This window comes from Panthera uncia, chromosome E1 (assembly GCF_023721935.1).
Source record: "Panthera uncia isolate 11264 chromosome E1, Puncia_PCG_1.0, whole genome shotgun sequence".
Lineage (NCBI taxonomy): Eukaryota > Metazoa > Chordata > Mammalia > Carnivora > Felidae > Panthera > Panthera uncia.
Window position 1 is genome coordinate 20,566,969 of NC_064814.1, and position 26,076 is coordinate 20,593,044.

The following is a 26,076-nucleotide window of genomic DNA, read 5'->3' on the forward strand; positions in this document are numbered from 1 at the left end:
CCAATTGGAAGCCAACCATGAAAGCGGGGAATTGGTGATACAGTCCGCAGCGGTCAGCCTCCCCTGGAAAGGGTATAGTAGGAAAATAAAGAACAAAACCAGCACAAGACCTGTCTACAATAGAGTTCGAGATGATACAGCTATTTTTCCTTTTAAAAAAAAGTTCCTTTTAGGGGAGCCTGGGTGGCTCAGTCGGTTGAGCGTCCGACTTCAGCTCAGGTCATGGTCTTGCAGTTTGTGAGTTCGAGCCCCGTGTCGGGCTCTGTGCTAACAATCAGCTCGGAGCCTGGAGCCTGCTTCAGATTCTCTCTCTCTCTCTCTCTCTCTCTCTCTCTCTCTCCTCCCCTGCTCATGCTTTGCCTCTCTCTGCCTCTCAAAAATAAATAAATGTTAAAAAAGTTTTTAAAAAAATTTGTAAAAAATCCCTTTTGTTTTATTCTGATCTCCTTCCATTTTCATACCCATGTATCTGCTTTTGAACATATTCCTAATAAAAACCCAAGTTTTCAAAAACAAGCATATTATGATGGTTTTAGCAAATCATGTCCAGTTTAATCTTTTAAAGTATTCATACATCATCTGATATTGGTTATTCAGTACTTTGTAAACGTATTTCTACAACACTTAAGAACATTTATAACTTATAATGAATAGAAGCAAAGATTTCATCATATCATTCATTACGTGAATGGTTATGTATGTTGTGGTCTTTTACATCTGAGCAAGACAGGAGAATTTATTGCCTGAGTTTTAGAAAGAATTTAAATGCAACTGTCATTATGATATGAATTTGTCTTTACAGGGTGCGAAGGATCCTGAATAAACAGTACGATCATTTATCATGGATTTAGAAATATAATGTTCCAGATATAATTTTGATGTATGTAATATATGCAGATAAATATTTAATTGTATGAAAGTTTACAAAATGGATATGAAAAAGATTAAAGTACAAAAGTAAATGAACAAAGAATACAAATAATTAACACAAAATAAAATGCAAACATAGAAAGCTAGAACTCCACCATAAGTTTAAAAGTAAATTAAAACAATTCCAATGTTTTATCAGCAAATATGCGTATATGTTTAATTAAGAAGTTATGTATACTATAATGATTCCACCCCTGTAAAAGAGTTCACTAAAGAAAGAAGTGGATTTTTTTTTTTTTTTTGGTGTGGAGAAAGTGTGGTGATTCTTTTATTCAATTTTATTCCATTTCTATATTTTTCTCCATTATGCAAATGTTCTTCAATGAGTATCACAATTTGTTTTAAGTTATATAACATATCACCAAAAAAAAAAAAAAAAAAAAGGACATCAAGAATACTGCTTGGTACCCAAAAAATTTTCTGGTGATATTCAAAATGAAATAACTATTGCTTAAGGAAAAAAAATAAAATTACATGTAAAGCACACACATATTTTTTAAAATTTAGTAATAAAAATGATACATGTATGTGTGTATACAGATAGAAACACATGTACATATACATATGTAAGAGGGAAGTGATTTTAAAATAGCAGAAAATACAGTTGGCCCTTGAACTGCATGGGTTTTAACTGTGCAGGCTTACTTACATATGGATTTTTTATCATACAGTACAGAATATGTATTTTTTCCTTATGATTTTCTTATAACATTGTCTTTTCTCTAGCTTACTTATTGCAAGAACACAGCATATAAAACATGACATACAAAATATGTGTTTCTGGTATTGGGAAGGCTTCCAGTCAACAGTAGGTTATTAATGGTTAAGTTTTAGGGGAGTCAAAAGTTATATGCAGATTTTTGACTACATAGGGGTTTGGCATCCCTAATCCCCATGTTGTTCAAGGATCAACTGTACACAGAAAACTGCTAATGAGCTGGTGATAAATCAACACCTCCCATAATCACAAAATAACATATTCAAAAATTTTAAAATCTGAACAAATGCTGTGATGCCCCTATTTTCAAAAAGTATGTTTGAACTGCTTCTCCGATGTACGTGCTTGTTCATTTGTGAGTCCAAGGGACTCCTCACTCTGTGAATTTCAAAACAATTTCTGAAAAGTTTTCAGAGGAAGACTCTTGGGTTTTACTTGTGTTTTACAGCAAACCCATAAACCTCGTGCATTCCAAATGGGCGTGTAGCACATATTTCAGCAAGGGAATTTTTTAGTAAATGTCATATTTCAATGTTATATGCCATGTTTGAAGTTATACTTCAAAAAAATTCCAAATTTGTGATCATATTTTCACAATACCTGGTACCTGGTCTTTAAGTAACTTTATCAATACTTTGTATTGGCTTTATCACAGATTTTCTATCATTCCTAAATTTAAGAGGAAGAATGATCTTGAAATTTATTCATTTATTAACTAAACATACAAAACATACCTGATATTGATGTTAATGATTTTTAAAATTATACATACTGCCAATTATAACATATAACATAAGCTTATATGACACAAAGAATTAATAGGTTTGAGCTTTTAAGAGTCGTCTGAAGGAGAGAGGAGTTCCCATCTCATGGTTGTATCAATTTCTTCTTCAAAATTCCCCAGCTCCTGTTCCTTAGAAAGCTCTAAAAATACCTAAAAAGGAGACAGAGCAGAAGGAAAAAGAATATCAAGTTGTTCATTGTCTTCCAAATTAATAAGAAATATAAATGGTACTAGCGTGTGAAATTTACAGGAATGATACAAAACCATCAAAGCTGACCCACCTTTTCCAATGTGCACTGGGAGAGGCTGTATTCTTCCAGGCTAAATTTATGTTTCACTGGGGGGGGGGGGGGGATAAAAAAAAAAAAAGACGAATAGCAGATGCTTACAATTTATTACTAAGAATTTTTTCAAAGGCATACAAAATAAAAATACACACGATTAAAATAAATAGAACATAAAGCTGAAAAAAAACGCTTGGTGAAAGAATGGAATCACGAAAAGTCATACTGTTAATATACATGCAAATTAAGACTCTTAAATACAGAGAACAAACTGAGGGTTATGGGGGTGGGGGGTTAGAGGGATGGGGAAAAGGGAGATGGGCATTGAGGAGGGCACTTGTTGGGATGAGCCCTGGGTGTTGTACGTAAGCGATGAATCACGGGAATCTACTCCTGAAGCCAAGACTACACTGTATGTTAGCTAACTTGACAATAAATAAATTTTTACAAATGCAAATTAAATGAATCTTGATAGTAGAGTTTTCTCATATTACATTTTGATGTGGTTTATTACTTAGTATATATGTCTTGGGAGACATATAAATTCCTTGAGGAACTACATAATTGATTGGTACATTCTTACACAGAAGGAAAATTTCAGTCCCATCCCTTCCACTTTGAAAGGACCCAATACTTCTGTGTCACAGTCTTCAGCCAGTTTATCTGCTGTACCAAGCTCTATGCTGGGCATCCCCACCGGGAAATCCTCGTGAGACTGGTCATCGAATTTACATATTCAAGCGTTCACAGTTCACTACTCACCCAGTGAGAATCTTCTGTGTGTGAGCCACCCTTGGTACCATAGGCAAAGGAGGGGCGAAAACAAAACTCCTGCGCTCTAAGGGCAGGAGTATGGGCCTTAAATAAATAGGGACTTAAATATATAATAAATGAGGACTACTACTAGGGAGAAAAAATAAATCAGGTAAAGGAAACAGGAAGTGCCAAGCACTCTTTTTTTTACAGGATGGCTGGGGCTGGCCACAGTTACCAGGTAAGAATTGAGCAGAAACTTGAAAGAAGTGAGAAAGCAAGGTGGGTAGTTAGGAAACAGAATTTCACGAAGCAGAATCAGCAAGTGCAAAGTCCTGAGGCAGGAGTGTGCAAGTCTGGTAGCATTTAGGAAGTACTGGGAAGTCAGGGTGTCCAGAGCGGAGGGAATAAACCTGGGATTCGTATTCTCTCAAACGCGATGGGCCAGGTACAGGTCTAGGCACTTGACAAACGAACTCATTTAATCTTCCCAATGACCCTGCCAGGTGGGCACTGATATTACCTCTCATTTCTAATTTTTTAAATGTTTATTTATTTTTTTTAGAAAGAGAGAGAGAGAGAGAGAGAGAGAGCAGGGGAGGGGCAGAGTGAGGGAGACAGAGGATCTGAAGCAGGCTCTGGGCGCTGACAGCTGAGAACCCGATGGGGGTTTCGAACTCATGCACCGGGAGATTGTGGCCTGAGCTGAAGCCCCACGCTCAACCGACTGAGCCTCCCGGGCTCCCTTACCCCTCATTTAGAGATGGGTCATCTTAGACCTGCAGAGATCCAGTGGATTTACCAAGGTAGAGGGGCTGGCACAGGAGTTGGGGGTTTTCACCACTGTGCTGTGTGAGAAATTACTCCATGACAGTCTGCTGAAAGCCAATGAAGAGGAAGAACAGAGAATTTCCAGTGGCAAGAGGAGCCATGCACAACGCAGGGGACAGACTGAGCAAGAGACACAGACGGTTCATTCACTGTGACAGGAAGGCAGAACACACAGGCACAGAGGCAGGTCTCCTAATGGATGGGGGCAAGGTTTTCTGCTCAGGTCACAGATCTTATGGTGGGTGGGATGGGAGACTTGTGTCAGGCTCCAGGCTGACAGTGCAGAGCCTGCTTGGGATTCTCTCTCTCCCCCTCTTTCTGCCCCTCCCCTGCTCATGCTCTCTCTCTCTCTCTCTCTCTCTCTCTCTCTCTCAAAATAAACTTAAACAAAAGAAAAATATATTACACAATTATCTACCACGAAATTATTACCTAAGTCTGAACAGATTCTTCCAAAATTTTATTTTACAAGGATACCTCTTACCTGCCTCTAATTTGTGAAAGGTCTGAGATAGAGGGTACACATCCGCCAAAGGTATCTTATAGGCCAAGAAGGACGAACACCTGGGAATACGAAAAATGTCATATTTGACGTTGAGTTTCAAGGGGAGAAGATGACCATCAAAATAAATACTGATATTGACATCAGTTTCCTCTGAAGAAAATAAAAATAATGCCAGTTAACGTATGGCTTACGTATAGAACAAATAACATGACCGATGGAAAATCCTTAAAAGGTCTTTGGTGGCTGGCTGTTGGAGCGAATTCTCCTAGAAATAACGCAGCTTATCTGCATGTATGCTCAGTGTATGTAAACCTTTCTGTTATTGTTGTTGAACATGGGCATCTGAACTGATCCCTTTGCTTAGTTTAAATTAGGTTGCAATTAGGGGCGCCTGGGTGGCTCTGTCGGTTAAGCGCCGACTTGGGCTCAGGTCACGATCTTGCCGTTCGTGAGTTCAAGCCCCGCGTCGGGCTCTGTGCTGACAGCTCAGAGCCTGGAGCCCGCTTCGGATTCTGTGTCTCCCTCTCTCGCTGCTCCTTCCCTGCTCCTGCTCTGTCTCTGTCTCTCACAAATAAATAAACATTAAAAAAAATTTTAATTAGGTTTTAATTAATTAACTTAATATTTCATCTTTGTCACTAGAAATCTAAGGGGATGTGAGGTTCAGAGAGAGGGACAGACTAGGGAAAGTTCAAAAGGCTTTAACTATAAACTTCCCTGAGCTCTGAGGACAGGAAGAGCCGGAATGGATTCGGATTCGTGGCGTCTTGTTTCCACTTGCTACTTCCGGCTGCATGACTTCGTGTCTAGTCTCAGCTCATCCTCAAATGGCTGTCTGATGCCCCCCGCTGGCCCTAGAGCTGCTCACACCTCCAGGCCCGGCCCCTTTCAGCCCAGCCCTTCCTCTTCCAGCCTTGCCACCCATGGCCATCCCACCTAGATCAAAATCGCTTCTTGGAGCTGTAACACCAAGAGGCTGGAAACAGGACTGGGTTACTTGCCCTGGCACAGCCTTAGAGAGTTCCGTTATATTCATGCTGGGCTAAAATGGAAATAGCAGTTGCTATCCCTGCTTCTTTGGCGTGCTCCTCTCTCCAAGGAGTTCCAAATTCAGTTCTTGTCCCGCCTCCTCGCATCGTCCCCCACCAACCGGCAGGCATACACAAACACACGCGGACGTACAGGTCCACACACGCGCCTTTCTGTTCTCCATTTTGAGGCATGAAAACTCATTAGAGGGAGAATGTTTGATGATCTCGACTGCTGTTTGTTTCCTAGAGGGGAATTCACCCTAAATACATTACATCTTTTAAACTGTAAATATTTACATCTTTTAAATATTTTCAGGGACGTCTGTGGAAGGTGCATGGGGCCAACCGTGGTCCCGTGTGGGTTCCATGCAGGAGAAGTTCCTTTCCCCCAATTTTTCCAAGTCCTGTTCTGGGTTGGGGCCAGCCCTGGATGGCTGAGGAGGCTCATGCAAGGTGTCCTCAAGCCTTCCTAGGGGACACAGCTTCCTGGGTGGCTCTCCAACCTCTTACAATCTGGAGGAGTCTGTAAATCGGTTTTTGAGGTCCCTAACTATTATTATGAAGTCAAATCATCCTGAAGTTCTCACAGAGCAGAAAAGAAACCACTTGAGTGGGTAATGCCAACAGGTTTTTCCATAATCAGAAGCTCCTTCACCTTTCTTGCTGTGCAGCCTGTGGGAAGAGCTTCAGAATCTCGGCTTGCACCCAAGTCACTTGGGACGATTCCTTCACTTTCAGTTCTAGAACGTAATCCTTGCCAAGTTTGTTTTTCAGGTGTTGGATGGAGCCAATGCACCTATGGGCAAGAAGGAAAACATGTTGGAAAAAATGTTACTCCTTAAATTTCTTACATTATTCCTTTTTTTTTTTTAATATTTATTTTTGAGAGAGAGGGGCAGAGAGAGTGGTAGAGAGAATCCCAAGCAGGCTCCCAGCCGTCAGCACAGAGCCCAATACGGAGCTCGAACCCACGAACGGTGAGATCATGACCTGAGCCGAAGTCAGACACTCAACTGACTGAGCCACTCTTACGTTATTTTTAAATTTCAGATGGAGGGAAAGGGGCATGCCTGAGCGAACTGAAGGAAAGAACTCTAGGCGCTCACAGCGATTTCGCCCTTCCTGTGGGGAATCTTGTTCTGAGGGTCAAGCACAGACTCCAGAAACACACCCACCTCAGCCTTCCAGACACCATGATGGCGACGCGGTCACAAATGGCCTCTGCTTCAGCCAGGTAATGGGTGGTCAGTACGGCCCCCTTCTCTGTGTTTTTAATGGCTGCCTGGATCATCTGCCTGAAGCACATCAAAAAATTATCATTAAAAAAAGGGTAGAAAAAAAGAGAGAAATGGAGGGAGAATTGTAGAAAGAAAATACAGTTTAGGAATCGTTTTTATCAGCCAAGTTTCTAATTAAAAAAGCAGAAATGTGAATATCGATTAGGTTTCTGATAATACGAAGTGTTTAATATTTTTAACGCTTTGATATTAATATTTAATATTTTTAGGTATGCCAACGGTATTCTGGTTAAGTATTTTTTAACATTTATTTATTTTTGAGAGACACAGAGAGACAGAGTATGAGCAGGGGACGGGCAGAGAGAGAGGGAGACAAGAATCCGAAGCAGGCTCCGGGCTCTGAGCGGTCAGCACAGAGCCCGACGTGGGACTCGAGTTCACAAACCACCAGATCATGACCTGAGCCGAAGTCAGACGCTTCACCGACTGAGCCACCCAGGCGCCCCAAGGGTTTTTTTTTCTTTTTTTAATGTGAATACCACATGAAGATGATACATCAGAGAATCTATGTGTTAAATATTTATTTTCCCAATTATACGGATTATCTCCACTAGATTAGAAATGAGTGGATTTGGTGTCCCGAGATCAGTTTAAAAACACAACTTTTGCATAAAGGTTATACTCCTGGCTCTGAGGGTTATGATAATGCTCACCACATTTGCTGCTGCCCTCCTGGATCCATGCCCGTCGATGGTTCATCCAGAAGCAGGATAGGTGAATTTCCCAGGATGCTCAGCACGAAACACAACTGAAAAGCAGAGAGGCACCTCATTTCGCTGCTTGCATCATACCGGCCCTCAGAGGAACATCACACATCACACGTACCTTTCGAGTGGCTCCTGCCGTCAATTTCTGCACCGGCACATTTAGCTGTTCGCGCAGGGTGAAAGTATCCACCAGCCTGATGGGAAAAGGATGAGAATATCAGCGCAAGAGAGGATGTTTGGAAAATGTGATCCCACAGAAGAGTAATAGCTTTTGGAGGGAAGCCTGGCACTGTTCTTCTGAAACTCGAACGATCGGAGAGAAGAACAGTTCGTTTTGGAACATGGAAGGCTTTTCATCTCGTAAAAAGTCCTGGAGGGTAACCAGAATTTCGAACTTGGAACTGAAACGGATGCTTATGCGTGATCATTCATTCATTTAACACCGTCCATCATTATATGCATTTTTGTGTTTTTTAAAGATCCCTCAATCAGGGATGCGGGAAACAGCTCCCGCCCTCCAACCCTGCCCTACCACTGACACTCTCTGAAAAGGGGGAGGCGTCGCTTCTCCTCTCCATTCTTTATTAGTGAATTCAGCATCAGTGGTACAGCCTCCCTCCCTGCCTGGGGACCGAAAGGAACCAGACGACCTCATTTTACCGTGAGATGGCACCAGTGGCGTCCCCTTTCCTCAGCCCTTTGATGGCAGTGAACACCTCCAGATGTTCCCTCACTGTCAGGCAGGGCCACAGCACGTTCTCCTGAGGACAGTACCCCAGGAAGCCCACCATGCTGTCTCCCTGATGACCCCAGCCTCTCAGCTCCACCTGAGAAAGTAAACCGGTTTTAGACCCACACGCAGCCTTTTCTCTCATCTCACGATTCCCCAAGACACCGACACAAAGCTAAAAAATACCGCAAGTTTTTGAGCATCGACAGACTATTATCAGATTGAAATCATAAAGCCTTTGTCTTTCTCTGTCTGACTTATTTCACTCATTTCACAGTATACCCTCTACGCCCAACCATGCTGTTGCAAATGATAGAGATACTGAAATCATTATATTGTATACCTGAAACTAATTTAACACTGTTAACTGCGCTTCAATAAAAAAGGGCTTAATTAAAAAGATAAATAAATAGACAAAAATTAAAAAGCTAAAAAAATGAATACAATAGACATCGGTTCATACATTTCTTCTAGAAAATCATCGAAGCTGCTAAAAGTAGAGTCTCACGAAGATACAGCCTGCATTTATCACGAAATTTATAGTTTGGGAATAAAAAATCATTCTTCCATTCTTTACTACCTCTCCAGCTGTGGGCTTTGCGATCCCAGAAATCATTCTAATAGATGAACTTTTACCGGCACCGTTAGGTCCTAGCAATCCCAAAATCTCACCTGAAAGAGAACCACTGATTATCAATCTGGGAAGTGAGTCATCACAAACTCCACGCACGGCACTATTTTGAAATTGATCACATACATGCAATTCATGTCACCAAACCATGTCCTTTAACTCCTATAATTATATGAAATAATAGTGAAAAGCTTGTGGGTTTGATGTCAATAAGTCTTTTGTCTTCCAGATTACTTTTTTCAGGGAAAAATGTGCCAGGTGCTTTTCGGTAGTAGGCACCAGATGTTCTGAGTCCATGGTTGAGCGATCCCTAAACTTGGAAAGTCAGGGACATTTTTGTCCATCCCGAATTCCCCCACCTGCATCCAAGCCACCATTGTCTTTCATCTGACCTGATATAAGAGCCCCTTAACTTGTCTGGCACCCATATTTACAAGCCAATAATAGCCAACGTGCGATTTTTTTGCGACGCTTAAGTGCTAACCAAAAATGGCTAAAACCTCTCTGGTGGCATTCTACTAATTTGGTATAAAAATCTCAACCCGTGGCTGTATTTCGCAGAGTGGCACCTAGTCTGGCCCTGCTCCCGACTGGGACTTCCTCTCTCCCGTCTGCGGCTGCATCACTAGTCTCTCCGTGCCTCGACCATTCCAAAGGCAACCCCAGGTCTGAGTCCCTGCCCGTGATGTTCTCTCTCCCTGGGTGCTCTTACCTCTTCCTGCTCGCATAACTGACACCTTCTTATCACCCAGGTCTTGGCTTAAACGTTACTGCTCTAGAAAGGTCTTCGCTAACCCTAAGTGAATGTAGCCCCAAGCTGCTCATGCCATTTCACGTATCTGAATGCTCCACATAGAAATTGCTTGCTATGTGCTGGGGCGCCTGGGTGGCTCGGTCGGTTAAGCGGCAGACTTTGGCTCAGGTCATGACTTCATGGTTCGTGAGGTCAAGCCCAGCGTTGGGCTCTGGGATGACAGCTTGGAGCCTGGTGCCTGCTTCAGATTCTGTATCTCCCTCTCTCTCTGCCCCTTCCTCCCCCCTCAAAATAAACATTAAAATATATATATATATATGAAAGAAATTGCTTTTGTGCTGACACTTTTCTTGATAAGTTAGTTTTGTTTTTTGATCCTTTCTTAGGATGCAAAATCTATGAGGATAGGGACTTGCCTATTTCTTTCATGATTATATTCCAGCACCCAAAGGGGTCCCTGGCATGCTTAAAAAATATATGTTGAATGAATGAATGAATGAATGAATGCTTCAGCAAGTACAATGGTGCCTATAACATAGATGTTCAGTGGGGTACTTTTAAAATAATGGTGAATAAGCTTAAGTGATTCTGCCAAACCTTTTTTAACACAGAAGGAGATATTTCTTGCTGCTATTTTCTTCTTTCTCTTTGAGAAGCAACTTTTCTTCTGCCCTGCATACTCTTTGTGGAGACAGCTAGCAATTATGACAGGTTTCTGGAATAGAGGACAGTGTGATTTTCCTCTTAAGCTTCAGAGATGTTATGTTCCTATGTTCTCACTGCTGGACTCTTTCTTACTCTATGTCATAAAACAAAGTATATTTCAGATTGACAGTAATCAAATCAATACCACTTGTTTCAAATGTAATGTGCATTCGTTGATGTCAACAATATTTCTTGCTTTTAAAATTAACACAGATAGCTTCGTGGAAACTGGCTCATTGCCTTCCCAGAAGTGCCCAAGCTCACGGGCACGTCATAACATCTGTCTAGCAGATAAAAGAGTAACCCTTTAAATCTTAATCACTATTCAGCATTTTAAAACAAATCTCACCTAAATTCCCCAACTTGGGAAATGTTTGGTTTTGAAATGATAGCTCTACCTATCAAAGCCCATTTTTCTCAAAAGGGGAATAGAACCGGGGCTCCAGGGCAGCTAAGTCAGTTGAGGGTCCCACTTTGGCTCAGGTCATGATCTCCTGGTTCCTGGGTTCGAGCCCCACGTCGCGCTCTGTGCTGACAGCTCAGAGCCTGGAGCCTGCTTCGGATTCTTGTCTCCCTCTCTCTCTCTGCCCCTCCCCCACTCGCGTTCTGTCTCTTTCTCGCTCAAAAATAAACATTAAAAAAAATTTTTTTTTACAGTGGAATAAAACCATTATATTCTGTGTTCTCCTTTGACCTTGAGGACACCCCAAAGAAGCGCTTGCATATTTAAGAATTACGAAAAGGCACTGAACTCTGGGGCACCTGGGTGGCTCAGTCGGTTAAGCGGCCGACTTTAGCTCAGGTCAGGATCTCACGGTCTGTGAGTTCGAGCCCCGCGTCGGGCTCTGTGCTGACAGCTCAGAGCCTGGAGCCTGTTTCAGATTCTGTGTCTCCCTCTCTCTCTGACCCTCCCCTGCTCATGCTCTGTTTCTCTCTGTCTCAAAAATAAATAAACGTTTAAAAAAAAATTTTTTTTTTTTTAAAAAGGCACCGAACTCCAAACTTTCACAATGAAAACCAGCATATCGCCCTCTATTCTCGATAACTCTTGAATATAGGGCCGTTAACATCCACTTTGTCACTTGCTTTTCTACCTCCTCTGAGAGTGAAGTGGCCAGGGCAGTTGCCGTTCTTATTCTTTCTGCTTTCACATCTTCATCCTCGTCACCAGGTTCTTCTGGATTGGGTTGAGCACCTCTACTTTGGGGGGAAATTCTGTGGACAAAACGAAATGTAGGACAGAGGTTTCTTCGTTATGAATGATATCCTTCAGTCGGGAGCTCTGTGATCGTGCCATTGTCCTTTCTTTCAGTAAACTGGTGATGATGATCATGGCCCTGTGAATACACTGCTTCCGCTTTCCCCAAGAGCTCCCATCCCCGTGGCCAGAATTGCTCCCTTCATGCCCTCCATGTTGTTGCCCGTCTTCCAGTTAGAATCTCTGACCCGTTCGAATGTGCTGGCAAATAACTGCTGCTGCTTTCAAAATCAGGTCACCTACGTCTTCTCTGTTGACTCTGAGCCCAACTTAAGGACACCTGACATTTGCTTCAGCATCTTTTACTGTCCGCCCTTCCTAGAGCTCTTCTAGAAGGTCCCTGTTATGAAACACTCTGGGCTACATTCCTCAACCAACTCCATCCCACCTCCTCTGTTCAAGGACACGTGATCACCTGAGAGGAGAGACTGGCATATCTGAGTACTCGTTAAATTCCGGAGGAACTGAAAACTTCCCTCCGCCGATGAGTGACGGAGAGTCCTGTTTCCAGGCAGTTAAGTCAGCAATCCAGCGACCATGGTGAAAATCAGCCTGCTGCGTACGTTGTCAATATAAACCCAGGCCAACAGGTCAGTAGCGCAGCCGCTACGTAGGAAGGTTCAAATGTGATACTAAGTTCGAAATTAAGTTTTCTCCCAACCTGAAAACAGGATCCCTTCGCGTTATTTTCTTTCCCCATTTCGCTTCCATGCATCTCAGGAGAAACACCAGTATCAGCGTCTGAAAGTAGGGCTAGGAGCAAAGAACAGCGGTTACACGTTGGCATAAGTTCACAAACATTATTTAAGCGTTTGAATTAAATTGGTGGCCTTTGTCTTCAGGTAAAATACAGGTGAATCGTTCTTACAAGTCCGGGGAGAAAGCCGGCTGTCCGGTGACCATCCAGCTCCGTGCCTCCTTTCTGCTCACAACACACATCCTGGCTGTCAGCCGAGTTTATCTGCTCTACCTTCAAAATCACCCGGAACCCAACTGCTTCTCACTCCTGCCTGTGCTGCTCCCCTCCAGGGTCCAGGCCGCCATGATTTCTTATTGTGATATTACAACACCTTGCTCCCCAGTCCCCTTCTCCTTCTCCTCCCCTTGCCCCCAACATCTATGCTCAACACAATAACTAGAACTACTCTTTTACAACATAAGTCTATAAATAAACTTAAAACCAAAAAAACACAGGGTGCCTGGGTGGCTCAGTCGGTTAAGCATCTGCCTCTTGATTGTAGCTCAGGTCATGATCTCATAGGTTTATGGGTTCGAGCCCCGCATCGCACTTTGCATTAGCAGCACAGAGCCTGCTTGGGATTTTCTCTCTCTTCCTCGCTCTCTGCCCCTCTCCCACTCACACTGTCTCTGTCTCTCTCAAAACAAATAAACTTGAAAACAATAAAATAAACTAAAACATAAGTCTAATCATATTGCTTTGCTTAAAACCCTCCAGTGAGTCCTCAGTTACTCAAAGAAAAGGTAGTCCTTAGAGTGACCCAGAATGCTCTGTGTCAGCTCTTTCTGTCCTCTTTGCACTTTACCCCGTGACCTCTGAGATCTTCTCTTGTACCCTTCTCTCCTTGGTCACTCTGCCACAATCACACTGGCCTCCTTGCTTACCCTGGGACAAGCCAGGGTCCCTCGTGCCCCTATTACAGGAATGCTCTTCCCCAAGCTCTCCCTACAGCCTGCTTGCTTGCCCCACCTCCAATCTTTAGTTCTCAATCAGGCCTTTCCTGACTACCCATCGGACACAATATATACTATTTATTTTAGTTTATTATCTGGCTCCTTCAACCAGAATATAAACTCTACAGGGGCAGGGACTTCTGTCCAGTTTTGCTTCTACGTCTGGAAAAGTAATGACACGTTGTATCCAGAGACAGTAGTTTTCTTCAGCCCAAGCATACCAACAAAATCATCTTTCCCTTTCATTTTTATTATTCAACGTTGCCCTTTTTATCTCTAATTCAAAGGACTTAAGTTACATTGAACCTGTGTTTCTTACAAGCTCTCTCAAACTTGGAGGTGGCATAAACAGGATAAATAAACATGAAAAGTTAATTTTCTATTAAATTCTGGACTTACCCAGTCCGCTCAGGCATATAAAAACTAACTCATGATTTGGATTCATATCTGAATTATCTTATTCTGAGACTGTATCAAAAGGGCTTTCAAAGCTGGTACCCGTCAGATAAAACCAAATAGTTATTGTAGTAAATGGTAACTATAAAAAAAAAAAATAGGTAAAGAGGTAGAAAGGCCTTCTTACTATTAGGCATACTAGAAGATCAACTCCACTCAGATCAAAATGGTGGTCCTGATTGTCTGAATGGTACGCCTGGGCTCTCTGCAAAGACAAAAAGAAAAAGAGCTAAGTGGAAATTCATCAGCTTTATGATTTGCATTTAAATAATGAAATTCCAATAAACCAACCAACCAACCAACCAATCAATAAAATGAAATTCCACAAATTGCATATTTTCAATGCAAGCATCAAGCTTGAGTCCTCTGTGTGCACTGGTGACAAATATTCCACTGCAGGGAAGAGAGGGGACTGCTACTCAATGCTGTCTCCCAGTGAACAGGTGACCTGTGTCTGTTCTCTTTTCCAATCTTTTGTTGTTGGTGTTGTTGTTTAATCTTTTGTTTTAACATTTGCTTCAGGTCTACTGAAGGCATCACAGAGAGAGGATCCTTGTGAAAAATAATAGGGATTGACAATATCTGTCCCAAATGCCCCTCAAGAGCCTTTTCTGGGCCCCTCCCTCCCCTGATGGTGACTTTCCCACCATAATAGTTAGCCACATCATGCTATTCTTCCATCATCAGTCAGTACGTTCAGAAAGTAGCTCATTCCTCCTAAATAACGTACGACAGATGTAAGTTAGTGTGGTTCACTCGGCAGGTCTGCTTATGTTTTAGGGGATTGCTTTAAGCAAAGGAAGGGATTTCCAATTGAGAATTCTAGGTGTTCCTCAATCAATGGAAAAGTGCTTATGCAGACAGAGGGCTTCCCAGGGGCCCCAAGAACATGAGGGATTAGGGCAGCTTTCCCTACTTTCTTTGAAGTATCATCCAGGATGATGTGGGGCCCTAAAGAGCATCTTCCTGGCTGAGCTACCCAGCACATCTATCTCCTCGTTCACTTCTTTCCATTTGAATCCCACTTTCTTTAATGCCTCCTGGTCTTTCCTGTTTCAGTGCCTTTGCCTCCCTCCACAGAACATGCTTACCTTCTGCCCCCTTCTCCTGCTAATTAATTCTGACTCATTCTTCAGGATCCTGTGGAAGCGTTGCTTCCCCCAGAAGAATCATCTGACTCTCTAGATCATGTCAGCTGTGCTTTGTATCCTGCCCTTGGCACTTTGCCCTTCTCTTTTGGGACTTTTAAGCCTTTTGCACTGAGTTGTTTCACCAAGTGAATGGTGAAAGGATGAATTGTGCTATCTTGCTCATCAGGTGTCCCCAATGACCCGCACAGTACCTGACACAGAATACTGTTTCCCAAAGACCAGCACAGGGTCCAACACAGACCACTGGTTAATGTGTATTTTCGAATGAATAAATGACCCTGTATATGGTTTTATCCTCACAATGGATAATGAATACCTATTAAACTAGGCAACGGTTTTCAATCTGGCATTAGATTTGAATAGCATTTGACAATGCTTATGTTTTGCAAAGTGCCTATGGCAAAACTTTATTGAGGTTAACTTTTCATGCCAGGAAATTCACCCATTTTAAGTATACAATTCAAGGATTTTCAGTAAATTTACAGAGTTGGGAGAGCATCACCACAATTCACCTTAGTAACATTTTCATCACCCCAAAGAGATACTTCATATGCATTTGCTATCAAACCCCATTCCCAACCCAACCCAACCCAACCCCAGGAAACCACTAGCCTGCATTCTGTCTTTACGGAATTGGGGCAAAGCACTTGAATAGGCTGCATATTCAAAATTAATGACCTATTAACGGTTAATATTTCTTACCTCTGCCAAAAAAGCTAGAAATTCACCCATGGTGGATGAGGGAATTAATATCATGCTGGAAATCAAGACAGGTAAGTTGAAGTGATTCATTACAAGGATGTCAAACATGATGGTTGAAGTCTACAAGGCAAGTGAAGACATATTGCATGTCAGACATAGACGGTCCATTGATATTGGGGAAAATATTTAAAATGTAAATGTTATCATCTATATCAGAATTTCCCCACATACAGATTTACCACTTTCAGATGGAGAAGGGAAGGGAGGGGTTTTAGTTAATGAGAATGAACGTGACTGTGAGCTCCCCAACAGAAACATTTTACATAAAAACCTGGAGATTAAGGCAAAGACTTCCTGAGAGTGCATTAAGTGCAGTCTAAGACAAGATAAAGAGAGAAATCACCCTTTTACAGCTAAGGTAACAATATTGTGAATGTATAAAAACCTGCATAAGATGAGAAGCTATATGGGTAGTTACTTTGTTTTATTTTTTTATTTAAAAAAGTTTTTGTAATGTTGTATTTATTTTTGAAGGAGAGAGAGACAGAGTGTGAGTGGGGGAGGGGCAGAGAGAGAGGAAGACACAAATCCGAAGCAGGCTCCAGGCTCCGAGCTGTCAGCACAGAGCCCGACGTGGGGCGCAAACTCACGAGTCTTGAGATCACGACCTGAGCTGAAGTCTGATGCTTAACCGACTGAGCCACCCAGGGTCCCCTATGGGTAGTTATTTTAAAAAGTCCATACTGCCTCCTACCTAGACTAATGCTTTCTCAATGTCATTCCTGCTCCATTTACGCCCCATTCCAAACAGATAATTTTATCTGCATTTTGATTACACTGATTGATTTTGAGACTCTGCATTTTGATTACAATGGACTTATTTGCTTTCAAAATCCTGGTAAATGTGGGATGAGGGATAAAGATGATTTTTCATTGTTCTGTTTTAAGGATCAGTTTATTAGTCCACAGTGTGTATTGAGCACGATATTGAACCTTTTCTGGATCTTATTAGTGTGAGAATTATCATAAAAATAGTAAAAGTTGTAGCTATTAAATTCGCTGAATATCACACAAACCCCAGGCATTAAGAACTTGGCATGCGTTGTTTGTTTTAATGCTCACAACACCATAATGTGGTCATTCTTGCTATCCCTTCCTTGTATGGGAAATCCAGGGTTTGGAGACCATAACTAACATCCCCAAGACCACACAGTCAGTCAGTGACAAAGTCAGAATTCAAAACCCTATGTGTGTGTGATGCCTAAGTCTTTATGTCAGAAAACTATACTGTTTAGTGGGTTACATAAGGGGATGTTGAATGGCTACTCAGTGAATTTAGAGTTTGGGGGGAATGGATAATCTACACATAAAAAACAATTGGGAATACAACTAAAGAAGTTGTAATCAAGGGTTCAGTAAGAGCACAATAAGCATTTTAGATGGCAAAATTTCAAAAACATTTTCTCATTTTACAACCAATAAGCTAAGACTCAGTGTGCAAAGAAGAGAGGTTACCTCCCTTCTTGGGCTGACATCATGGGCACCATCATGGGCTGACAGGTGCTTCCTTATTAGACAGGGACCTAAGATACCCATGAGGTACCACACCCTGTGGGCTATGAGAATCCACTGGACTCCAGAAACAAACTGACAGCTGACTGTGGCTTCACTCAGTGATGGAGAGGCCTCGCCTACACTGTCTTTGCAAATATACCCAAGATCACAAAAGGACAGCTGCACTGCCCATCGTCCGATACATTTCTATATATGATCTGTGAGTGATAATGAATGACCTGGCGTGGTTTAAATGGATACTAACTGCGTCGTGCAAGATCGGTTCTCGCAATACACGTTGCCTCAACACATATTTCAAATAAAATGATAAGTTCTTTGTACCAGGCACAAAGGTATTGCAAAACAGCTTGAGGTCTGTGCGAAGATGGACGGTGCATGGCAAATCAAAGAGTTACGCCCAAATCAAGATGCTGATCAGAACAGACTTTAAATTAATATTGTCAACCTTGCTGCTACCTCATACCTTGTGACATGTGTAATGATGTGCGTGAGGTTGGAGGCGTCAATTTTATTCTTGAGTCGCCAATAGTTTGTGTGTGACCTGGAAACAAGCGACTCATTTTTCCTCCTCTATAAAATGAGGCGAATGATACCAGATAACGAATTTTTTTTTAAAATCTGACGTTCCAATATTCCATAAGTATGTAGCTTCTTTTCACTGATAGAAAAATAAAATGTTAGAGACCAACACACTGAAATAGATACAGATGAGGAAGGAAAAGGGAAAATAATCAGAAAGTATAAACCTGTATTATACTGGAATACTAGAGTATATATATATTTTTTACATCTTGGACAAAGAAATCCTTATTTTCCAAAATTTACTTTGACTCTGCAATACTGCCTCATCTAATTTTACTCTGTAATAATTCAAAACTAGTTGGCAGCAAAGGAAAAAGCCACCCAATCATATGTAAATATATTTCTATTTGAAAAACTGTTTTAGAGCTGCGTGTTCAATTATCTGCTGTAGCCCTTTATTTACTAGTTGGTTCATATCACAGTGTGAATGTCTTAACCATCACGTTATTCCACAATCCTAATAGGACAGGTGATTTGCATTAGCATGACTTTGCTTAGAAAGAGCAGAGTCAAATTTCTTCATTCGTTCATTTATTCACTTGCAGCTGAAAAATTATGCAAAAGAATTTATATGACAATGCGGAATCTATTTTGCCTTCTACCATGTTTTGAAGGAAATTTGCCTTCACGAGACTTTCATTATTTATATCTTCCCCGCTCCCTAAGCCAAGCAGTGAGAGCTATTGTTCTGGCAGATTCTGGTGTATCGAGTCTGGAAAGCCTTCATATTCTGTTGAACTGATACCCTTTGGGGGCACCTGGGTGGCTCAGGCGGCTGCGCGTCCAACTTCGGCTCAGGTCGTGATCTCTCGGTCTGTGAGTTCGAGCCCCGCGTCGGGCTCTGTGCCGACAGCTCAGAGCCCGGAGCCCGTTTCAGATTCTGTGTCTCCCTCTCGCTCTGCCCCTCCCCCGCTCATGCTCTGTCTCTCTCTCTGTCAAAAATAAAAAAAATAAAAAAGAAAGAAAAAAAAAAAAGAAATGATACCCTTCGAAATCCTAGAACTTGGCTGACAAAATTCTGTCCACGTTTTCAGCAATCTCGGGCATTCAGTAATCTTTCATTCATATTGACCAATAAGTTCTCTGGCGTAGGTACAAAAACATCTCCAATCTTGGAAATTATTAGCGTCTGAGGTTCAAGGATACCTTCTTGAAGCCCGTAGAAATGGACTGTGACATTTGACAGTACAGTCCATTTCTGCTGACAAATGTTACAAAGCCATTTTTTGTTCTAATGTCACCAGGAAGCCCTGTATTCTGAAGCACCCATAAACTCAATAGTAGCACCTTGCACTTCCGGTCTTCTGTAAGGTTCTCCAGAAACGCTAGTCAAAGGGTTGTACGTGACTTCTTCAGGAAGGTCACTGACTCAGAAACATGTAACATTTCCTCTCCTTTCTACAGTGTAATCGAAAGGTATTACTTTTTTCCCATTTCTCAAGGCAAAGGTGACCATATCTAACGTGACAGTGAAAGTTTAAAAAATAACTGTCTCTCTATCAATAGGTTTGTACGTGTACTTACGATAAAGAAGCAAAATGACCAAAGGCCACTATTTTTTCTCCTCTTGCGAAAAATAAACGATATCACATACGTCAAGAAGACCAGCGAAGCTGCATAACCAAGCGTAATCACAGCCTGAAGATAATACAAACAGTATCAGGGTCAAACCCTGAAGTATTAACCGAGGGAAAAATGAAATTACAAATCTTTTAAAATGTCTTGTTGCACATGCACTTTGAATTTTTTTTTTTGGTTTTAGTTGATGACAAAATGAAAATGTGTATGTCTTCCTTATAGAAAATATCAAGCATTATAATTTATAAGATATTGTCTATATGGTGTGTCACTTACCAGAGCAAACACAATTCGACTCGTGATATAAATGCTCGTTATGTTTGCGATGTAGAAAATTAAATACATTGAAAGGAGAAGAAAAACGAAGAGGCTAATATCCACCAGTGCCTGCCCACACCAGTAGGCAGAAGGGTAGAGGCCAGAGATCCATAGCTGGGACTTAATTCTCCTCTGATGAGAAAACAGGAGATACACAGATTCAGTTGAAATCTAAATCCAAAACAAACACACTGGGGGAGATTTTAAAGATACATGTAATCAAGTTATTGTAGATCTTCTAATAATTTAATTATGCACATACTATTTAGAACCCGAGGTCTAAAGAGCCAATTCCATAATGGCGGCCATTGTGAAAACATGTTTTATTTTATAGGTTAGATTCCCACTTTAACACATGCCTAATGAATAGAAAAGCAGATCTCATAATGATCAAGGCATAGGCCTCCTTCAAGAGAGATATTGTTCTGTGACCTGAAGGACAATACCCATTACACAAGTATGTTCTGGGAGTTCCAGGCTGAGAATAGGGATGGTGATTCAAATTTCATCTGGCCCATTGGCTAAATCTGATTTAACTGTTTTGCTTTGGATCACAGACAGGAACAAATACAAATACAACCACAAATTTTACCTTTGTAAAATATAAAGTCAAATATAATTCAGGGCCCACTTCAGGGTCTACACCAAAAAGAATTGAAAGCAGGGTCTCAAAGAGATATCTGTGTCTATCACAGTAGAAAGGGGACGTAAGTCTTCAATCTGGTCCTCAGCGTGAATATCAACGATTTCTTCCTTTTCCTTGGGAAATAACGCAGTCGAAAGTCGTATAATCATCCCCTTTGAAAGTTTAAATTAATTTGAGTCCCTGTAAAATTATTGCATTTTCCCTGAAATTTTGAAGTAAAAGATACTTTGTGTTTTGGAACTAAACTTTCTGACTTGATAGAAATAATGCTTAACTATACTATCTAAATTAAATGCATGTTTATATGTTTTCCTCACAGGGAAACATTTTGAACACACACCATTTAAAACACAATTTCTGAAGTCCCCGCAGTTCCCCCCACCCCCTTTCTTACTTTGTAATCACTGACACTGCTCATGGAGATGTAAGGGGACATACTGCACACCACCCAAAATAAGAACATGGAACCTTCTGGCAGCCCAATCCAGAATAACACATAATTCTGCAAATGTAAAAAAGGCACTTTAAACTGGTGAATGTTTTTAAAAAAAAGAAAGGAACAAACGCTAATTATCATCCAGAATATGCTTTTCGAAGTCTTAGAAAATCAAAATAAAAGTGTATGCCTAATTCAGCAATATCTATGCATGAAGGTGGGAGGGGAAACGATGTCCGATCATTTAACGTGAGGCTTCACCTGCTAGAAGAAAACAAGAAGCAAAATATAACTCAGGACCCATGTCAGGGTGTACATCGAAAAGAATGAAAGCAGGGGTCTCTAAGAGAGATCTGCCCACACATGTTCATAGCAACACTATCCATAATAGCCAAGACGTGGAAGTAACCCAAATGTCCATCAAACAGAAGAAGGAATACACACCGTGGGGGATATATACATACAGTGGAATATTATCCAGCCTTTAAAAGGAAGGACATTCTGTCACATGTTACAACATGGATGAATTTTTTTTCTTTTTTTTTTTTTTCTTTTTTTTTTCTTTTTTTATTTTATTTTTGGGACAGAGAGAGACAGAGCATGAACGGGGGAGGGTCAGAGAGAGAGGGAGACACAGAATCGGAAACAGGCTCCAGGCTCTGAGCCATCAGCCCAGAGCCTGACGCGGGGCTCGAACTCACGGACCGCGAGATCGTGACCTGGCTGAAGTCGGACGCTTAACCGACTGCGCCACCCAGGCGCCCCCAACATGGATGAATTTTGAGGGCATTACTCTAAGGGAAATAAGCCAGTCACGAAAAACTAAATGCTACATGATTGTCCTTATATCAGGTATCAAAAGTAGCAATAAATTAATAGAAACAGAAAGGAGGATGATGATTAGCAGGGCCTGGGGGAAGGGGAAAATGGGCTGCTCTTGTTTGATGGGGATGAAGTTTTAGTTCTGCAAGATGAAGAAGTTCTGGAGATCTGTTTCACGATAATGCAAATAGACTTAACACTACTGAACTACACACTTAAACATGGCTGAGGTGATGAGTTTTATGTTATGTGGTTTGGCCACGATACCAAAAATAATCATTTGGGAATTACGATCCTGGAAACACAGATTGTTCCGTTCTGAGTCGCATGTCTTTCTCAGCACACCCGATGATAGATGTGTGAAGACACCAGCGTCTAGTCAGATGTGTTCTGAAGATGAAGATGGCCCTTCGTGCCACCAAGCCAGTGGGCCAGGAGATGAACTTTGAGTCGCCGTCCCCAAACCAGTGTCTGCCCGGGGCTGGGTCTATGCTCAGGCGGGGCACAGGCCTGCCTCTTGGGTATAATGACAGTTCAGCGGTACGGTAGGCTAACTCAAAATAATTCTACCACTCTCCACTTTACTTAAGGCTTGAGGGGCTTTGCCCATCCATTCAAATATTTCACCAGGTGGGAAAATGCCTCACTGTTTTCATTAGAACGGCCGAGAGAAGAAAGGTATGTGCCGCTGGGGATGCCTAGGAGAGGAACCTTAGGGCTTTGTCTATTCTGATCCTGAATAAACAAGTACTGACATTTAGAAACTAAAAGATCAAGAGGGGATAACATCTATCTCTTTCTACTGCCAGTTGATTCTACTTTCTGGAGTGTTCCCTTCAGACCACCCTACTCTTGCACTGTGCTGGCTCTCACAGTTAGTGGTAGCTTCACTCATAGATGCATGCGTCCACCGCTGGCCTCTCAAGTATATTCTGTCCATCTTCTCTTTGCACGTACCCCCAGCACCACTAACGCAGAGAAGCCAAAACTGAATTCAACCCCTTTGTCACAAAATGGGCTTCCCCTTTTGATGGTTCCATTTTTTTTTTTTTTTGAGAGAGAGAGAGAGATAAAGAGCAGAAGCGGTTGGGGGATGGGCAGAGAGAGAGGGAGAGAGAGAATCTCAAGCAGGCTCCACGTCCAGAGCACCCGGGGCTCGATCTTACAACTGTGAGATCATGACCTGAGCTGAAATCAAGAGTCAGATGTTTAACCGACTGATCGGTGGCTCCATTTCGAATCCTGTTTTTTGTGCTTCCAGTCTCCTGGCTCGAAATAGCTTGAGTCAGCTCTTAAGAGATCCCTCTTGAGTATCAAAGTCTGACCAGAAAACCATTACCACCTTCAGTACTTAGAAAGAAAACAATCATGCACTGGTTACATGGGTGGACAGAGCAGAGAAGCCAACAAGGATGATAAAGCAAGAAGACACCGTCACTTCTGGGGCGGAGGGGCACAGGAAGGAAGCAATGTGACTGGAGACTGGACCCCCTGCTGCAGGGTCCTCTTGCTCTCCCGCTACTGCTTCCTATTGTCCAAATCCAGGCTATAGCCAGCTGACAAGGAGCCACGGAAATGTAGCCTGTGCACATCAGATACCCCTGGGATGCAGAGCAACTATGGGTTGACGAAGGAATTAATCAGGAGGCAGATAGCCCAAGAACTGGCTGATTCTCCTTCAGATCCAGCTACTATCCATTTAGTCAATGGGGGTCCACCAACAAATTATATGAGATTTATAAGATTCTAAAGCTGTTTTACAAGTGTTCTTGATTTCCGATTCAGCGTACACACACACACACACACACACACACACACACACCCTCACTCACACTCTCTCCAATACACTTCTGCAATCAAATCTGTATCTTTGCAGGAGATTCTCTAGAAGACTATGACGAAGTCTTGACAAGTTCCCCCATGAGCACTCCCTGATAATAACAAGAAAACAAATTGTTATTTTGTTAGATACGATGTTTAAAATGTTAGGACAAAAAAACCCACCTTAGGATTAACAATCAATTATGAATATTTAAAAGCTAAAGAGGGAACACACCGGTTGCTTGCCAAATTCCTAATTGTTCAGAATGACTGACTCCAATACTTACAAAAGGATATGGGCTTCTCTCAATTCGAATATTTTGTGTAGAATTAAACATTCGAAGTAGTCCGTTGCTAACAATATTCACAAGAATAGGAAAACAGTGCAGCCTCAAGGTATTGCACACGACTGAAAATCTATAATCCTTTGAATAAAACAAAGACAAAGTAACGCTAATTCCAAATCACTAAAGAACAACAAAAACGTTTTCATATTAATATTCTCAATACGGTTGACCCTTGAACGACACGGGTTTAACCTACACGGTTCACTTACACGAGAATTTTTTTTCGATAAATATAATACAGTAGTGTAAGTGTGTTTTCTCTCCCTTATGACTTTCTCAGTAACATTGTCTTTTCTCTAGCTTACCTTATTGCAAGAACACGGTATATAATACATAGAACACACAAAGTATGTGCTAATCGACTCTTTATCTTATCAGTTAGGCTCTGGTCAACAGTAGGCTCTAAGGAGATAAATTTTTAGGGAGTCAAAAGTTATACATGGATATTTGACTGTGCAGGGGCTTGGCGCCCCTAACACCCATGTTGTTTAAGGGTCAACTGTACATGAAAACATCTTCAGGGTAGTTAGCCATTGAATAGGATTCCTTAAAGTCATGGTTGGTGATTATAAGGTCTAACATTTTATTGAACCCGAATAATGCAATTACATTTAGCTACTTTCATACGTAGAAATCATCTAATTCCAAAGTTAAGATAGGAAATGTTTTACAAAAGCTCACTTACATTTCACAGTTTATTCAGTAATGATCCCCAACTGCTTTTAAATCAAGTTGAGTGTACTAGCTGGGTTGACACCGTTTTTAAAACAGTTAAGAATGTAGCGCTTTGTTTTTGTCTTTTTTTTTTCATGAAAGTAAAAGCAAGAGACAAGAGGCAAACATACCTTTTGTTTACCAGAAACTATGATAGCTCCGTTGTATGAGAGGTCACCAGTGCCATTTCTGTTTGCAAAGTCATCTACTTCCAAAAGTATATTCTGATGCTTCAGTGACTGTATAAAATCTTCAATATTTGACTCTAGTATGAAATCAATAACAGAAGCCCACAGAACACAAGAACATACATGTCAAGTCTTTCAAATAAACCACAACACAATTTAAAGTCAATACGTACACAGCATTATGCGAAGGCATGTCTCTTTGGGCATCACGATAATGAGATTAGCCCACTCTACCGTTTCCTATTTATCAAATCTTGTGCTGCGATGACTTAGCTTTACAATTCTTTTTAGGGCAAGTTAACATGTAACTATTAAAACAAGATTATTTTATGACTCTTGGCTAAAAAAAATACACTTGAACTCAATAATTTGTGCAAATACAATCAGTACTTCAGATGAGCCAGCCTAAAATGGCCAATAATAATAATAATAATACTTCCCTCTCTGCTTTATTCTTCAAAAAACAGAAAAGTAAATATATACTAGGTGTATGTTAACATATACGTATATTTCATGTACATATCTATTACCTATATATATATTATATATTTCAGGAGTACATATTATATTTTAAATTATATAAATTAAGATCTGTTTTATATAATATATTAATATATATTAAATATGTATAAATATAAAATATGTTAATATGCTTTTAATAAATAAATAAAAATAAAATTATATATATGTGTGTGTGTGTGTATATATATATATATATATATATATATATATCAGGGTGGACAAATTCAAGGGGGCAAAGTGGGCTCTGAAGCCACAGTCATGCTCATTAACTGGTCAACCCCACCTGAAACAAAGTGCCCACAGTCCTCTCCCATGTTCCAAATGGAGCAGCTGTCCCCAGGAGACAAGTCCCCAGATTTACGTGTTAAGAGATACTATTTGGGGAAAACTGCAGGGCAAGATTGAAAGGAACTCCAGACAATTAAAAGGACAGGATGGAATGGAAAAGGAAACAAGGGGGGACTCTCGTTTTTTGCTCATTTGGACTTTGAAATGGAGTTCACACTGGGACTCAGAAGGGGTTCTGGGATCAGAAAATTCATCTGGGTCAAGCCCCAGATGAATTAGGATTCCCACCAGGTGGGAAAGGAAACGTGTACACAGAAAA

At 41.2% G+C, this 26,076-nt stretch overlaps 1 protein-coding gene across 2 annotated transcripts in view; it reads right to left on the reverse strand.

Moving 5' to 3' along the window:
- Positions 1-1,669: 1,669 nt before the first annotated feature.
- ABCA6 (ATP binding cassette subfamily A member 6) overlaps positions 1,670-26,076 on the reverse strand; it is a 58,825-nt gene continuing 34,418 nt past the window's right edge. The window contains exons 20-38 of one of the 2 annotated variants that reach the window (XM_049636415.1): positions 24,891-25,024; positions 23,986-24,123; positions 21,014-21,121; positions 19,932-20,105; positions 19,602-19,715; positions 15,921-16,040; positions 14,195-14,272; positions 12,581-12,672; positions 11,756-11,876; positions 10,554-10,671; positions 9,152-9,243; positions 8,502-8,668; positions 7,960-8,035; positions 7,788-7,882; positions 7,012-7,131; positions 6,492-6,632; positions 4,785-4,864; positions 2,714-2,769; positions 1,670-2,582 (exon numbers count right to left, since the gene is read on the reverse strand). In XM_049636415.1, the coding sequence (XP_049492372.1) occupies positions 2,481-2,582; positions 2,714-2,769; positions 4,785-4,864; positions 6,492-6,632; positions 7,012-7,131; positions 7,788-7,882; positions 7,960-8,035; positions 8,502-8,668; positions 9,152-9,243; positions 10,554-10,671; positions 11,756-11,876; positions 12,581-12,672; positions 14,195-14,272; positions 15,921-16,040; positions 19,602-19,715; positions 19,932-20,105; positions 21,014-21,121; positions 23,986-24,123; positions 24,891-25,024 (2,126 nt within the window). In that variant the 3' untranslated portion in view covers positions 1,670-2,480. Of the gene's footprint in view, positions 2,583-2,713; positions 2,770-4,784; positions 4,865-6,491; positions 6,633-7,011; positions 7,132-7,787; positions 7,883-7,959; positions 8,036-8,501; positions 8,669-9,151; positions 10,672-11,755; positions 11,877-12,580; positions 12,673-14,194; positions 14,273-15,920; positions 16,041-19,601; positions 19,716-19,931; positions 20,106-21,013; positions 21,122-23,985; positions 24,124-24,890; positions 25,025-26,076 lie in introns of those variants that run through there. The other variant, XM_049636414.1, reaches the window with a different exon arrangement.